At 35.0% G+C, this 15,939-nt stretch overlaps 7 protein-coding genes across 7 annotated transcripts; 6 read left to right on the plus strand and 1 right to left on the minus strand.

Annotated features, from left to right (window-relative positions):
- Nucleotides 1–445: 445 nt before the first annotated feature.
- RO3G_06306 (uncharacterized protein) lies at nucleotides 446–1,153 on the plus strand (the record flags this gene model as incomplete). Its single annotated transcript, XM_067660896.1, has 1 exon — nucleotides 446–1,153. One exon carries the CDS (start codon nucleotides 446–448, stop codon nucleotides 1,151–1,153), a length of 708 nt encoding a protein of 235 aa, XP_067516997.1.
- Nucleotides 1,154–2,312: 1,159 nt separating this feature from the next.
- RO3G_06307 (uncharacterized protein) lies at nucleotides 2,313–3,074 on the plus strand (the record flags this gene model as incomplete). The annotated part of the gene is made up of 2 exons (XM_067660897.1): nucleotides 2,313–2,399; nucleotides 2,592–3,074. The coding sequence occupies 2 exons, from the start codon at nucleotides 2,313–2,315 to the stop codon at nucleotides 3,072–3,074; spliced, it is 570 nt and encodes a 189-aa protein (XP_067516998.1).
- A 447-nt stretch (nucleotides 3,075–3,521) lies between these two features.
- Nucleotides 3,522–4,664, plus strand: RO3G_06308 (uncharacterized protein; the record flags this gene model as incomplete). Its single annotated transcript, XM_067660898.1, has 5 exons — nucleotides 3,522–3,687; nucleotides 3,753–3,855; nucleotides 3,930–3,965; nucleotides 4,105–4,337; nucleotides 4,378–4,664. The coding sequence occupies 5 exons, from the start codon at nucleotides 3,522–3,524 to the stop codon at nucleotides 4,662–4,664; spliced, it is 825 nt and encodes a 274-aa protein (XP_067516999.1).
- Nucleotides 4,665–6,467: 1,803 nt separating this feature from the next.
- On the plus strand, nucleotides 6,468–7,638 carry RO3G_06309 (uncharacterized protein; the record flags this gene model as incomplete). Its single annotated transcript, XM_067660899.1, has 6 exons — nucleotides 6,468–6,589; nucleotides 6,644–6,776; nucleotides 6,817–6,964; nucleotides 7,037–7,169; nucleotides 7,218–7,378; nucleotides 7,436–7,638. 6 exons carry the CDS (start codon nucleotides 6,468–6,470, stop codon nucleotides 7,636–7,638), a joined length of 900 nt encoding a protein of 299 aa, XP_067517000.1.
- Nucleotides 7,639–8,289: 651 nt separating this feature from the next.
- Nucleotides 8,290–8,928, plus strand: RO3G_06310 (uncharacterized protein; the record flags this gene model as incomplete). The annotated part of the gene is made up of 2 exons (XM_067660900.1): nucleotides 8,290–8,689; nucleotides 8,864–8,928. The coding sequence occupies 2 exons, from the start codon at nucleotides 8,290–8,292 to the stop codon at nucleotides 8,926–8,928; spliced, it is 465 nt and encodes a 154-aa protein (XP_067517001.1).
- Nucleotides 8,929–10,828: 1,900 nt separating this feature from the next.
- RO3G_06311 (uncharacterized protein) lies at nucleotides 10,829–12,457 on the plus strand (the record flags this gene model as incomplete). The annotated part of the gene is made up of 1 exon (XM_067660901.1): nucleotides 10,829–12,457. The coding sequence occupies one exon, from the start codon at nucleotides 10,829–10,831 to the stop codon at nucleotides 12,455–12,457; it is 1,629 nt and encodes a 542-aa protein (XP_067517002.1).
- Nucleotides 12,458–12,798: 341 nt separating this feature from the next.
- RO3G_06312 (uncharacterized protein) lies at nucleotides 12,799–15,245 on the minus strand (the record flags this gene model as incomplete). Its single annotated transcript, XM_067660902.1, has 4 exons — nucleotides 12,799–12,839; nucleotides 12,920–14,874; nucleotides 15,060–15,079; nucleotides 15,204–15,245. 4 exons carry the CDS (start codon nucleotides 15,243–15,245, stop codon nucleotides 12,799–12,801), a joined length of 2,058 nt encoding a protein of 685 aa, XP_067517003.1.
- Nucleotides 15,246–15,939: the final 694 nt, after the last annotated feature.

The raw sequence follows: 15,939 nt of genomic DNA on the forward strand, positions 1-15,939 counted from the left end.
ACTTCCGGTATACCTATGCCATCAAGCTATAGAGGATGATACACCCCCATTATATTTAGCACCACTCTTGAATTGCTTACTTTACGCGGATGATGCGATTTTGATAGCCAACAGAGTAACAATGGTTGATCTACTACGAAAATGAAAAGAACATAGTATACAAATGGGATACCGGTGAAATCCATCAAAATGCGTCATTTTGGATAACCAACCACAAACAATAGGATATGCGATCTATGACCAAGTTCTACCGCAAGCAACAACTTTTACTTATCTAGGAATACCCTTCAAACCAGGCGCCCACCTTGATCCGGAGAAGCTTGTTCAAAGCAATATTTTCAAGTCCATGTTTACGATGAATGTCCTATCTTCTATCGGGGTAAACCCATCTGGATTCTCCAAGCTCCTATGCTCTCGATTTTATGCTTAAATAGTTCGGCCACAAATGGAATATGGCATAGCTACCAACTACTTCAATCACACTCAGCTGAAATCTTTAGAAGAGGCACAAGACAAATGCATATGTAAGATCTACTGTGCGCCTAGGAAAACATCTACCAAGGTGATGCTCCATTTGGCTAAGTTACCCACAATGAGAGAAAGAGTAGCTATCCTGCAAGCCCAATTCCTCTTTCGTTCATTATCTTTACCTGAGGACACACTGCTATATTGCTTAATGCCACATATGCAGTACACCAGAGGTCATCAAGGGTATAAACTATCAAAAACTGCTCTGTGGAGATTGATGCCGCCGACAATAACTGACTTAGATACCCGAGGCTTTAGAACAATAAAAAAGAAACTCGTCCACTCTAACCTTGAAAAACAGATCCAAGGTAAGAACTCCAGACTACTATCCAGCTGTCGACCAACAATCACTTTCGACCCTATCTTGTGGCTACCAATGACTCATGAAGAAAGAAGTCGATATATACGATGGTGCCTTGGTTGGTTGCCAGGTGGTGCTTCCAAACCCTGCCCTCGACATCCGAACAACAACCTGTCAAAATGTCACACCATCAGCTGCCTAAATATGCATCGCCGTCTCTGTATACCTGAAACAATAGCTGATCCTATATCTTTCCTTTTGAATATACTTCCGACATGCACATTTGTTCCCTCTAGTATTGCTTTGTCCTGGACCTGTCGATGACCCGTTATATGTTCTATTCTCCATGAATTAGATCAACTACAACACTATACGATCATCCCGTGCAAGACACCTCATGGCCAAAAATTAATTGAATGGCTGAAACAATTTAACTAACTTCGTATGTCTCTCTATGCATCCTACTTTCCTTTCTCATTTTTTACCCTTGAACCCGAAGGGGTTTTTTCTAAACATCAAACCTCCAAACGGATTGATCTGGTCCAGGCGGACACTTATTTGTTTTATTTTTTTAGCGCTCAATTGGACCTTAAATAAAATATAACATTTAAACAAAAATGATTGTCCCACTATGTCGAGAAGTTTTGTCCCTTTGAAGCAAGAGAAATGTCACAATAAGTTAAATTAAATGGACCTAAAAATGATATTATTTCTTGACTTCAAAACAATTAGAATGAAGTTTTATTATAAAATTGAATGATTTGTCGTTTAGAATGACTGGCAAAGATCTATAGAATTTCAGCAGGTATGGCGTTACATGCCTCAGCAATTCTATCAGACATTTTTTTTCTTCAGTCAACAGTGTGTGGCGTTTCAATTTTCTTTTAAGATTGCCCAAAACTGTTTAATTGGGTTTAATTCAAGCGAATATGGAGGCAGAACATCATCAGTTTATAGCCACAACTCTCGACTTTTCTCGTCATCGGTTTTGATTTATACATAGTACAGTTATCCATCACCAAATAGCTCCTTTTTAGATCTCCATTAAGATACATGATGTCAAGCAGAATATTCATGAATTTGATAAGTGCGCAGTTGTCGTACCTTTTGATATCGATTCTGAAATATCTTGCGCACTGCTCTCGTTATTATCATCAGCATACTCCATAACTGGTTCTGATCTGACCTAGTAAGGAAAATTTATAAGTTACTCTGCCTTTAATGACATAGGGATATCGAGTGTAGACATTTTGAATATATAATAGTGTTTTATTGAGATAAAAAAAGTTCCAAAAACTGCGGAAAAGCCGAAGCAAATTGGACTTGCTTAAAATTTCTTAGACTACGAATTACAATTTTATCATCCATCTTTCATCCCCTCGCTAAATTTCAGCTTTTCATCTATCTTCCATCTCATGCTTTCTTCCGTATAAACTAATGTTACACAACGAATGGAACAATCATAATTCTTCTTCACTTTCTAATGGTTGACCATCTTGCAGATGTGTTAACTCATCACAGCCTTCTCAAACAAACATCTCTTGAAGTGACGTTGTTGCACGAAGCAACAGTAAAAAATTTATGTTACCATCTCGCCAGCTCAACCTGGCTAGTTCAGTTCAGTCCAAGCCAACGATTGAAACCATATTTGAAACTGAAGACATCCAGCACCATTTGATGGCTCAGAAAGCTACATCTACCGTTCAGCAGACATTGACTCCCGAATCTGTTATTTTTTTTTCTAACTAATTTGTTTGGTAAGGTTACCGACGCCTACAAGACCATTGAACAACATCTTGGAGAGACTGACGGATTACGCAATCTGTCCAAATACGAATCTCAACGTTCCACCCAGCTCATTGTAGTTGCAAGATTTCGCCAAGCTGAAGATTCCAGAAAAGTCTTGTCAGAAGGTTTTGTTTACAACAATATGACTTTTAAGGTCGCTCCTTCTATGGTACACACGGAAAGAAGCTTAGTCCGCTTACAGTTGACCTTATTGCATATTCCATCAAAAGCAACCTTTCTGGAGGATTTGTTAAGCTCTCTTAAGTACTGTGGAAAAGTTTGTCAAGTTAAGCAAAGGCTACATGAGGGATACTTTGAGGGCGAGTTATCAGTTTTGTTGGACATTTTCTCTCCTAGCTTAGATGAGCAGAGTATTCCTCTTCCCATACAAGCTCTGCAGAGAAACTTATATTTGGAGGCTTGGGATACGTTTGCTCATATTATAATTCCGGCCTAGACCAAAAAACCGACTTTCAATTTTACTCGATCCTTGATCAAACTGATATAAAAGCACCGGCAAAAGAAAAAAAAACCCATTTACCTTAGTCATGGAAATTTCAAGGAATTTAGCAAAATGTATGTTTTTCTTATGTGGATTATACTGAAGAAAACGTTAAAAAAATATATCATACGATGGAGTTACATATTGTCAGGTAATCGCTTTCTCTGTTTGAGAGACATAAAACATGACTGATTTTGTTTATTGTTTACAGTGACAATGTCCCTCCACCAGTCTTGCCTTCGAAAACAGGACGATGGATGCTTGACAAACAGGACATATCACAGAAATTTTATCAGTTTCGCACAAGATGCTTGCAATTGGGAAACTATCGAATCGATGAACATTTCAACAAACTGCTGTACGACTTTTTTTTATGTTGTCATTTGCTTTCTTTATAGGTCGATGTCTGGTATTCCCGTCCTACAAAAGCGGTTCGAAAACCAAAGCCTGCCCGATGACTGTTTCCTCCATTTTTATGCCCAGAGATGCGCGCACACATATGAAAACACATTTATCATGTCGATCCATTCAATTCGCTGCAGTGGTGCGAGTCAAGAATATCCTGCAGGTAAGAATATCTGTGTGCATCCACTTTTGATTTATTCATGTTTTGTTTTTTTTTTCAGAATTTAGTTAACGATGCGATTGATGAAGACAAAGCTCGAATGCAATTGCTTAACCTTTGCGAAGCACTGAATGAATATGAACGAGGTGTTATCCGTGCTATTGTTGGATTGTAAGTGTTGTTACTTCAATCATTTTTTTTCTTTTTTTTCTTTTTCTTTTTACTTACTGCCACAAACGTGATAGGATCCCAGAGATATATGATTGCGATATGAAAGCCCTGTCTGAAATGCATTTATCAGCAAGCTACATACATCCATTTGTCAGTGGCATTTTCTCCTCAAAACACCCATCTAAAGTTGCCCATTGGCAAGCTGTTGTCAACATTCTGCATGCAATTCTTACTTTTTTCATTGAATAGTTCTAACGTTGTGGCTGATGAGCATGAAACTGCCAATAACAATCGACCAGACTACAAGGTTGATGTTTACGATGCATATCAATATGCATATACAAATGTTTATGGCGAAGTCAAGTCAGCCAAGAATGTTTCTTTGCCGCTGTTGGCCCACGATTTTTGTCGCGTAGCCATTTTTTGCAAGGACGCCTGTGACAAATTAAAGCTGGGTCATGTCATCGGTTTCCAGGCGATAGGTACATAAAAAAAAAAAATTCTGATTTACATTTTTTCTAGGGCCATCTATTATCTGGTTTGTGATGCAACTGGGGTACGACAAAATCTACACCTTCACCGAAATTGCAGCCATTGACATTCCGATGAAGAAGTCTGAACTGCTTAACCTGGTTGGCCGATTGGATGACATGGTGCTATTAATCAAAATCCATAAAACGCTGTGCTGTCCGGTAACCACGAGCATCGATGACTTTCGTTGCCCAACTCATTCTGCCTGGTACACTGGAGATTATGCTGAAAGGATAACCAATAAGAAGGGCAAAGCAAGTTTTTCTCTTGGCAATTGATTTTTTTTTAACCCATGTGTACATATTTTTAACTGTAATATTATTCTATTATTATCCAGTATCAATAAACCACTGTTTGTTTCAGCAGCCATGATTATCCGATTCCTTTTCCCATTTTAAAAGCAATTGCATTCGAGCTTTGTCTTCATCAATCGCATCGTTAACTAAATTCTGAAAAAAAAAACAAAACATGAATAAATCAAAAGTGGATGCACACAGATATTCTTACCGCAAGGATATTCTTGACTCGCACCAACTGCAGCGAATTGAATGGATCGACATGATAATGTTGTTTCAATATGTGTCGGCGCATCTCTTGCAATAAAATTGGAGGGAACAGGTCATCGGGCAGGCTTTGGTAGTCGAACCGCTTTTGTAGGACAAGAATACCAGACATCGACCTATAAAGAAAGCAAATGACAACATAAAAAAAAGTCGTACAGCAGTTTGTTGAAATGTTCATCGATTCGATAGTTTCCCAATTGCAAGCATCTTGTGCGAAACTGATAAAATTTCTGTGATATGTCCTGTTTGTCAAGCATCCATCGTCCTGTTTTCGAAGGCAAGACTGGTGGAGGGACATTGTCACTGTAAACAATAAACAAAATCAGTCATGTTTTATGTCTCTCAAACAGAGAAAGCGATTACCTGACAATATGTAACTCCATCGTATGATTGGCAAGTTGTTGTTTCTCCTCAAAGATTGAAGACAGAACAAACAGGCATATACAACCGAGGCATTGGGATACTTCGCAACGTTCATCTCATTAAATGCAAAAGAGCCATTGTTTCGATCATGAATGTTCCTCGGCATCACGGATAAGCGATGGATTCGATGAACATGCTTACGTCTCATTTGGAACGTGGAGAACCGTGCGTCGCAAAAGGGGCATTCCTTTTTCAAGAGTGTCGTTGACATTGTTTTGTTCACAAAAATAAAAATGGAGATATCAATAGGATCCAAAATTATAGATGACTTTATTTAATAATATATGTCCAGAGCTTACATACTTTTCACAGTGTAGATATTAATATATGTACTATGCAGATGGCGAAATGCCCACAGCCTTATGCAGATCTTTACATAATTTAATATAGACACTTGTTCCCTCATTCACCAGTCTATTTTGGTAGATATACATACATATTAATAAGTCTACATTTCCATATACTCACAGAATCAATCGTTAATAATGCTTGGTTGCTATGCAATGATTATCTTTGGATCCCAACAGGCATAACAACAGTGATAACAACAACAAAAAACACATCCTAATCCTAATCTTTTTTTTTTTTTTTTCTTTTTTTTTGCAAAGGCATTATAGGAAAACGGATATGAAATCTTAGTAAATTAAAAAATACGTACTTAATTTCTTATTCTTGTAATTTTCAGTCAACGGTTTAAGTTCATATCACTAAATGCTTACTATTGTGGTATTCTGGCTTATTTTAACTTTATAAATATATACATGAAGAGAGAGAGAAAACGAAAACGAATTTTGCTCTTTTATACAGCAATCAATTACTATCTGATAACTTATTCTAAACTATTTCAAGCCAGAAACAAACTATTTTAAAAATTTACTCATCTACTTTGTTTTATTACAAATGATTTTTTTTTTTTGTGTACATTTTTCTTGCTTAAAAGTGTTGAGATCGAACTTCACTTATTTTGGATTTTTTTCCAAAACAATATTCAAATGTTTCAGCAATTTAAAAATATCTTTCCAAATGCTTCACTAAACATCACTTCAATAACTAACTCTATTGGGTATAGAAAAATATGAAATTTAATGTATTTTCATGAATACTGATTCCTCAGTTTTAAACGTTAGCATTAATGAGGCTGGTATTAATAGATTAGAGGCTATTAAAAGCGAATTCTCCAATCTTAATTCTTTGCTTCACAATCAACCTGAACCAGAGTAAACAACATAACCAAATACATAAAGATACAAACAACTTATATTCTACTAAAGCATCATAGAACAAAAAGATTCAAATGGAACATCTATTATCGACTTAGAATCAACTGGTCAAGTTATACATAAAATACAAGAAGGCATAGAAAGTATACATGAACTCAATCTGGAAAATTATAAGAAACAAAGAGTAAAATGATTTTTTCCGACATTTTTATTATAATTAACAGAGAGAGAAAAAAAAGGTAGTTGATAAGTTATTAGGAAAATTGCAACATACAGGTCGACTTCATTACAAAGTACATGAGCAAATAGAACATTCAGAGAGCGACCTAAGCGACATACAAAATAATATTACTCAAATACAACATACTGCAAGTAAAAAAAAAAAAGAAGAAGAAAATGAATAGACATTATATATAAGGAATATTCTTATACACTTTTATCTAGTAAAATTGATCGACACATTAACGACACTAGAACAGCAAATAGATCAAGTTAATTTGGAAAATGAACAAAGAGAATTTGAATTATGGAAACAAAATGAAGAGAATGAATTGATAAATGAAATAGCTATCAAAAAGTAAAAAGTAAGAATATGGAAACGAATGTGTAGCTAATTGAAATATAGACAGCTATTAAAGGAGAAAGAGATGGGTTTGAAACAAAGATACGAGGAATACGAAAAAATTCAACAAAAGAAAAGGCTGGAATTATATGAAGCAACGTTTAATGCCGAGCTTGAAGAATACAAACGAAAAAGAGAAACTGAAATATCTTCTCTCTATCCCAGTTACGTAACATATATTATCTTCTTCCTTTTTAATCTATAACTCATATAAAATTTAGATAGCAAAACTTCAAGTTCTCTTCAAACTTCATTAGAACAGCTTCAACTATTGGATCATGGTAACAAGGAGGAATTGGAAGACTTTTTTGGTGAAAATGAGATCAAAAGGTCAGATCGTTCAAAAGAAGTGAATAGTCACTTGTCGTCAAGTGAAGATGAAAGAATTGATATATTACATGATGAAGACTATGAAGATTTTTGATTTTTTACAAGTAAAAAAAAAAAAAAAAAAAAAAAGTAAATTTGTCTTGTTCAAAAACTTTATTCACCTGACTGATTGTAAAGTTAATAAATTGCATAAACTGCAGTTTTGCTAATGATTTATAATGAGTTTATTATAATAACACTCTTTGACATGAATTTAAAAATACCGGGACGAGATGCTCCAGTAAAATGTATGTATTCTTTTATTATCTAGAAAGGTCTCAATAGTCTATCCTTGCAAACGTTAGTAACAATTGTTTTGGTTAAATGAGATACTATTGTTTGTTATAATTGTCTGAAGCAAGAGGTTAAGGTCTTTATCAAAGCAAACGAGAAGAATTGATTTATTGTGATAAAGAATAGTTATTATTATCCACTACATATCTAAATATTAATCATCACTTAATTTGAAACAGACGGTTGATAATTTCTTGCTTAAACTGACATGCAACCATAACCAAATCTTGCTTTTTACTGGTCGAATCTGTTTTTATTAAAAGATGGGAAAACGGTGTGAAGAAAGGAAAGTGTGTTGTCTGCTTTTTAATAAAAGGGATAATCTAAAGGATAGAATTCCCCTTTTTTGAATCGTGTTCCTCTTCATCTTTCTTTTTTATTTTGTCTTTTTCTCCTTTTATTTAATTAGTCAATGGGCATTCATAAACAGCAATCATCCAGTCAAATTCAGGAACAAACTACATTTACTGCATTTCAGCCAAGTTTTTTAGATACCAACTTAGTACCTGAAACCCCCAAAGTCTATGATTTTGAAAAAGTACCTAATCCTAACCCTACTAATGCCATTACGGAAAGTGAACTCATTCCACATTGGTCTGGCGTTACTTCCCATTCAGCTGGTATCATTAGTTATGCAAGTTCTACGCCTATATTAAATCACACGCAAAAAACACAGTCAAAAATAATAGTAGAGAAACAAGACCTTCAACCGATCCAAACGCGCCAAATAGTATTCAAGGAGAGAACAGTAAAAAACTATCAAATCTTTCCTGGAAACATGCGATTTTTATGTGGAGGTCGATTTGTGACCAGTAAAGACTATCGAGCGTTTTTAGCTGCCTTGCTTTTGTTTATTACGCCAGCCATCTTATTTTTCATATTCACGTAAAATATAGTTTTTATAGTGAAGGAGAGCATGTGTATTAGGGATGAGGGGGAAAGGGAGATTACTAACAACAGCCTTTCTTTTCTTTTTTTTTTTATAGCTGTCCATTTTTATGGAATGAAGTTCATCCAGCGATACCCATTATATTTGCTTATTTATTTTTAATTGCATTTTCTTCTATGTTAAAGACATCTTGGACTGATCCAGGGGTAAAATGTGATAAAAGAACTTTTTATTTTTGTTTACAACTTAATTATCACTTCTTTAGATCATTCCGAGAAATCTGGACATACTCGAAGTTGAGACGTCAAATGAAATTTCATCAGTTATTAATTCATCAGTCATATCTGGATGCGTTCAAAAGGATGTTCAAATCAAAAACACTACTTGGTCCTTGAGGTATTGTGAGACATGTAAAATATATCGGCCACCAAGAGCAAGTCACTGTAGACAATGTGATAATTGTGTTGGTAAATCAATGATATATCTTAAGCTGACTGAATACATTAACAAAAAAAAAAAAGAGTTTGAAGACCATCACTGTATCTGGTTAAATAATTGTGTTGGTAAACGAAACTATCGTCCTTTTTTTACATTTATTACAGTGTGTGTGATACTATGTGTTTTTGTCATTGCCTTTGATATTTATCAATTATTTCTGATTTTTCGAAATAATCCAGAAGAAGGCTTCGGCTTTGTATTGATTCAGTCACCTGTTAGTTTTGCATTGATCGTTTATTGTTTTATATTATTGTGGATGGTAGGAGGTTTAACTGTATATCACTGCACACTAATCGTCCGAGGCGTAACTACGCATGAACAAGTAAGTAACTTCAAGATATACAGTGCTCTTTTTTTATCACTGAGTTTTATAAAAGCTGCGTAGTGATATTATGAAATTAAATTACCCTGATTTGGGTGTGAATCCATACAACAAAAAGAATCCCTTTAAAAACATGGTTCAAATCTTGTGTCAACCACAACCAAAGAGGTAATAAGACAATAAGACTTCATATGCGGATCACTCACTTTAATGAAACCATCTAGTTATCTTGGCAGACGCAAAATGGCGGATCCCATTATTGAAAACATATAGTATACCATTATTCATATATCTTTTTTTAGCATATTTTTGTATTTCGTTAATAGATGTATGATACTTTTTTTTTTCTATTTAATTGTCATTTTTATTTTTTATATTCATTAATACAACACACTTTATAGTTTAAATTTGTTTTTAGTTATAAAACTTCTTGTAATCATCGGGAACATTTCCAAAAAGACAATGATGTCTCCAAGAGCATCACCATATAAAAAACAAATTAAAAAATAAAAGGAGTTTGTTCCTTATTAATTTTTTGCTCCCCTTTGAAAACCTACTCCAAGTAACACGCAATTGAATACAGGGAGCGAAAAGCCAATGAATAGTGCAAGGAGTAGCTGTTTAATAGAAATAGTGTTCACATTGTCAAAAAAAAAAAAAAAAAAAAAAAAAAAAAAAAAAAAAAAAAGAAAGAAAAGGATAAGTAAACGATTGCTTTTACAAAAAGGGGCAATAAGAAACATGTTGGGCTTTTGGTCGATCCATCTCATTTGAAAGGCTGCATAAGCAAGTCAAAATAAATTAAAAATAGTAATTTTCAAAAGATTGGCCATGTAAGATAATCAGGAGAATAACAATGAAATAGCTGTATGCATTTTACCATTTAAAGCAATTTTGCAGCGATTAAAGTATATCAGCCATTTCATGTATTTTTATTGAATTTGAATCATTAAATGTTAGTGAAAATTATTTTGAATGAATCACAGTAAAATAGTATAGAAAAGTTTGATTCTCTTTTGTAGCAACTGAAAAAACAACGAGCAAGAGCATATGAGATATTTGTATGATCTTCATAATATATTATTTAGGGGAGATGCAAAAGAATAGAATGAGAAAAGGAGCGATCGAAATTGATAATTTACATCTTTCTCCCCTTTGCCAAAAACATATATAAATATATATAATATACCTTTTTTATGTGCTTCAACAGAATTAAAGCTTTATTTTTTAAAAATAAACGGAATGCGCTATAGTATACTATCTCTCGGATTTATTGCTACTACTCTTATTGCTTCTATTACCGGTCGTGCTATTCCGGTGCCAGAGCTAGTTGAAAGATCCGGTACAGATACAGGCTCTATCCTTTCGACTGCTTCCCTATCAAATTCTGCTTTACAGCGTCGATTTGCACAATCAATAAACAGAAAACGAGTAACTGCAAATTCTTCAAATTTGACTCGCCGTCATTGGAAGAATAAGGACGAATTCAAAGATGAAGAAGATACCAATGCTAAAAATAACAAAAAAGACGATGCTAAAAAAGACAATACGAATAAAGACAATTCTAAAAAGGACAATACGAAAAAAGACGATGCTAAAAAAGACGATGCTAAAAAAGACGATGCTAAGAAAAAGGACAATGCTAAGAAAAAGGACAATGCTAAGAAAAAGGACAATGCTAAGAAAAAGGACAATGCTAAGAAAAAGGACAATGCTAAAAAAGAAGATGATATGGGTGATGATAATAATGTAAATAATGCAACAAAGGATGATACTGCTGAAGACTATATTAATGATGACGGCAACAGTAACAACCCTGCTGAAAATGACAGTGAAAATGATTCAACTATTGGTGATACCAAAAATGCATATCTTGAATACACTGCCAATGGTGATGGCATGTACTCTGACTATATTGCTGATAATGGCGATTCAAACACTACAGAAGCTACCGACGCTTATAGTCCTGATTTATCAGATATAGTTGAACTTAACAAAGAATATCCCGAATACAGTGCTGGCAATGATTCTACAAATACCATAGATGTTCCTGGAGTCGATACCGCTAATCTCATTGACACTTCTAAAAGCTCAATCGACACCACTAACCTTATTGATACAACTGAACCTTTGGTCGATACCGCTAACCTCATTGACACAACTGAGCCTTTAGTCGAAACCACTAATCTCATTGACACTTCCAAAAGCTCAATCGACACCACTAACCTTATTGATACAACTGAACCTTTGGTCGATACCACTAACCTCATTGGTACAACTGAGCCTTTAGTCGATACCACTAATCTCATTGACACTTCCAAAAGCTCAATCGACACCACTAACCTTATTGATACAACTGAACCTTTGGTCGATACCACTAACCTCATTGGTACAACTGAACCTACAGCAGATGCTGCAAATGACATCAGCCCAATGGAACCCACAGCCAACGATATAGATCTTACAAGCTCAGCTGATAGTTCAGTTAATAATAGCTTAGAAGAAAAACCCAACGATATGATATCTGACACTAGTTTCGAAAACAACGGCGATGATGATGATGGTAATGATGACACCGACTCTGATACTGATTCGGATGATGATGAAGATGAGGACGAGACAGATACGGACACTGACACTGATACCGATACCGATACCGATACCGATACTGATACTGATACTGATACCGATACCGATACCGATACCGATGAGGACGAGGATGAGGATGAGGATGAGGATAGCTACCATGGTGAAATCAGTGAAGAAGGCCTTGCTGAAGAAAGTTCTGCTGGCTCCCATATTTCTTTTGAAGTGACACCTTTGGATGATACAAGTAATGATGCCGATGGGGAAGAAGAGGAAGATGAATAAGTCATTCGCTTATATTCCCTGGTGGATACCTTATTAGTTATTTATTTGTACGATGTGTGTGTGTGTGTGTGTTTTTTTCTTTACTCAGTTGTAATAAGTTTTGCAAAAATAAGTAATTTTATATTTACTTGTATACCTTTTTTAAATAAAAAAAAATACATGTAATGACACTATTTATTAAATATTGCTTCTATTAATGAAAGCATGTATAGCAATTCAAAACAAAAGAGCTTGTATACAAACTTGAGCCTGCGATACAATATCTTTAAAGCGGCCCGATGTCTCAATACTATTTATTACAAAGACCATTCATGAATACTTGATTTTCTACATCTATAATATCAGCAGCAACATGATTGGAAGAGCAATCTATACTCTCTAGCTTTTCTTCCCAGGTTCTTGTTTCTCCTAATATTTTTGTATCCCAGACTACTGCCTTCAACACATCTTGAAATTTCTTACGCACTTCCATATCGAAAACGTCCAACTTGGGTCCACTTATCTGACGCTGTCTATGATCATAGTCTAAGCGGCAGCAATAATATTGGGGTGTACGGTAAATGATCAAGGTCTTGTTCAAATCATAATGATTCTTTATCTGTTCGATCAAGTAGTCTACATCCTTCAAGTAAGGTTCAAGTGTAGAAAAGGCGCTATCCCAATTTCCAAGAGAAAAAACAGCAACGTCTGATATTTCTCTGTTTTCACCAACCGCAGATTTCCAACTGGGTTCATTGAAGTAAGTCAATCCATCCCATTTATAAGAATTTATCTTGAATTTATCTGTTGGATTTGCTTTTCTGATATCTTGTTTGTCCCATTTCGTCTTTCCGACTGTTTTTGCTTGAGCTGGCGAATTCTGTACTTCCAAATAAAACCTTCTTGCACCTCCACTAAACCAGTCCAAATTCCAGTAAGGCTCAAAAAAGTCTTCGCAATAACAACTTCGAGTTTGTTCAGGCACGATATACTTGTATTCTTGCGGTGACATGTAGCCCTTTGGTTCTCCATCCTCCTGTCGCTTATGTAAAATGGTTGGTATCTTTTCTTCAGGTACGACAGATCCTGTCAAGTGTTTATGCCAATCCTTGCACCATTGTCCGTGACTGATGAATTTCTTGATGGATCGACGCATGTTAGAATCTCCATAGATATCTAAACCACGAGGGTATGTTTGAGACACACAGCGATTGAATTGTTCATAAGTAATGTGACGATATCGGCATTCATAGGGTGCCCAGTATTTTCCGTGTCGAGTGATGGCTGCGACATCTTGTGTTGTGTAACGAGTGGTTGAATTAGGCCAAGGTAGCCAACGTCCAGGATGGTCTGAGCCTGTACAGAGAGGGAGTTTAAGATGCTCTTTTAATAACTTTTCAGCAAGTGCCTCCTTTGATTGCTTGACGTTTTGCTTTTTCACAAGAATCGTGTTGGATGGAAAAACGGGTAATTGGAGTGGTTCATAGGTTGTGACAGGTCCAAAATCAAAGTTGTATCGTCCTTCTACGAATTCCAATAAAGTAGATAATTCGTATTCTCCTTCATCGACTGGTAAAACCACTTCGGCCTCATACAGATGCATCTTTACTCTTTCATAAAGTATTTCATCTCTTAATCGAGCCCATTCTGGCATTTCGTTGCTGATCCCTTTCAATTCTCTCGCCTTTGTTCTTAAAACCTTATGTCCAGACCAAGGTTTCATCTCCAGTGATATAATTTCATCTGTACGAGTGTTTTTGAGTGTTGTCATCATCGTATCCCACCAAGGATAACTAATTTCCTCATGATTTTTTGAATAAGGACGATAGAATGATTTGTAAGGATCATGATCACCCTTTCCCTTGAAGGGAACAAGGGCCCTAATGCATAGACGATAACCTTTTTTCAGACTAGGCTGCTTTTGGAACGGTAAAAATACAAATGGTTTGGAGAAATCAAGGCCAGCATCATGTTCAAAATAAGTGTTTTCGTCAGTGATTGGGAGATTGTCTTTGACTAAGCGACGTAATATGGAATATGGAGGTAGTTGATTATCACAAGCGTAGGTGTCTGGCTGAATATGTGCTGGTGGATTCATCCAGATAGATGGCGGTGTTTGTTCTAATTTATTTATAGTAAATGATCGAATAGCATCCTTTGATCCAGCAAAGAGTTGAACCAAGTTAGCTTCAATGGGGTATTTATCTAAATCAATATAAAATAATTCTTTTTGCTTTGGAATTGTAAAGTTGATATTATGAATAGGTATTGCGCTTTTGTCATAAGGTAACGTTATCTCTGACTTTTGTGTTGTCTTGATATAAAATATGGAGGATAAAAAAAGACAAGCGACCAATAAGCCAGCAATTTGGCATTGCTTTTTTGTTATCCGCCTAGATATAGGCTGTTCAAGTAGAGTGTACGCCGCCATAGACGAACTGTATAAAAGTAAAAGGAGAAAAAGAGAGCACTTAAAAAAAATAGCCCAAAAAAAAGAACCCAAATTGATTGTCAGATACAAAAGCTTGTACTACTCTAATGATCATCAGAATCAAAGAAAAGACATACAAATGAGGAAGGTTGTGGGATAATGTTACTCCGATTAAATTATGTATTAATTTACTCGTAGTGGGTTCCCATTCCCTGTTTCGGATGATGTATCACTTATAATCCGTGAGCCTTTCTGCAAATATTCATCTGCAGTATATAAAATACATGATTAGACCAGATTACAAAACTGTTGACAAACGTATGTATCTCATTATACCTTCTCATCAGTGCTACACTGAATTTCAAGCTCTGCTCTCATCTTTTTTTTTTAAAAAAAATTTCAACATCCTACTTGTACACTGTGCCTACTGTTGTATTTTCAGTTTTTAATTCCGACTTTTTATTGCTATCCATTTTTTAAAAAAAAAGAATTCGGTAAACATCACTTTTTGTTTGATTGTTAATTCAACAGCCAAATAAGTTTTTCTGTTTGATTCCAATGTTCTTAAATCTTGAATGCTTGCTTGTAAATTAAGCTAAAAGTTCTATACATGAAAGAAGTCTGGACTGAATTCAATGTTTTGACTGTTTTTAGGTTTGAACCATGAAAGTCTACTTTTGACAAGAGCAAAAGGTTCACTTTTTATCAAAAGCTTTTTTATTGTCTAAAAGGAAAATAAACAAGAAAAAAAAACCGCAGTGAAGACTAATTTTCTTTTTTCTGTATCAAATGCATTCGAGACATGATCTGCCATACAATGCGCTATCCCTATTATTCAATAAGTATTTGTAAACAAATCAAAATAAACCAATTGCATTACAATAAAAGGGTGAGAAAAATAATGAGGTTACTATAATAAGTAAAAAGCAATTTTTTCTCAGGGTCGATCTTTTCATACTTTCACACTTTGCATTATCTCTCATTCATCTATAAAAAATGATTCTTGAGCGTACAATACACAAAAAATGAATTTAAGCTATGACATGTATGCAAATTTAATACAAGATTCTAT

The sequence above is a fragment of the Rhizopus delemar genome, genomic scaffold (genome assembly GCF_000149305.1).
Source record: "Rhizopus delemar RA 99-880 supercont3.4 genomic scaffold, whole genome shotgun sequence".
Classification (NCBI taxonomy): Eukaryota; Fungi; Mucoromycota; class Mucoromycetes; order Mucorales; family Rhizopodaceae; genus Rhizopus; species Rhizopus delemar.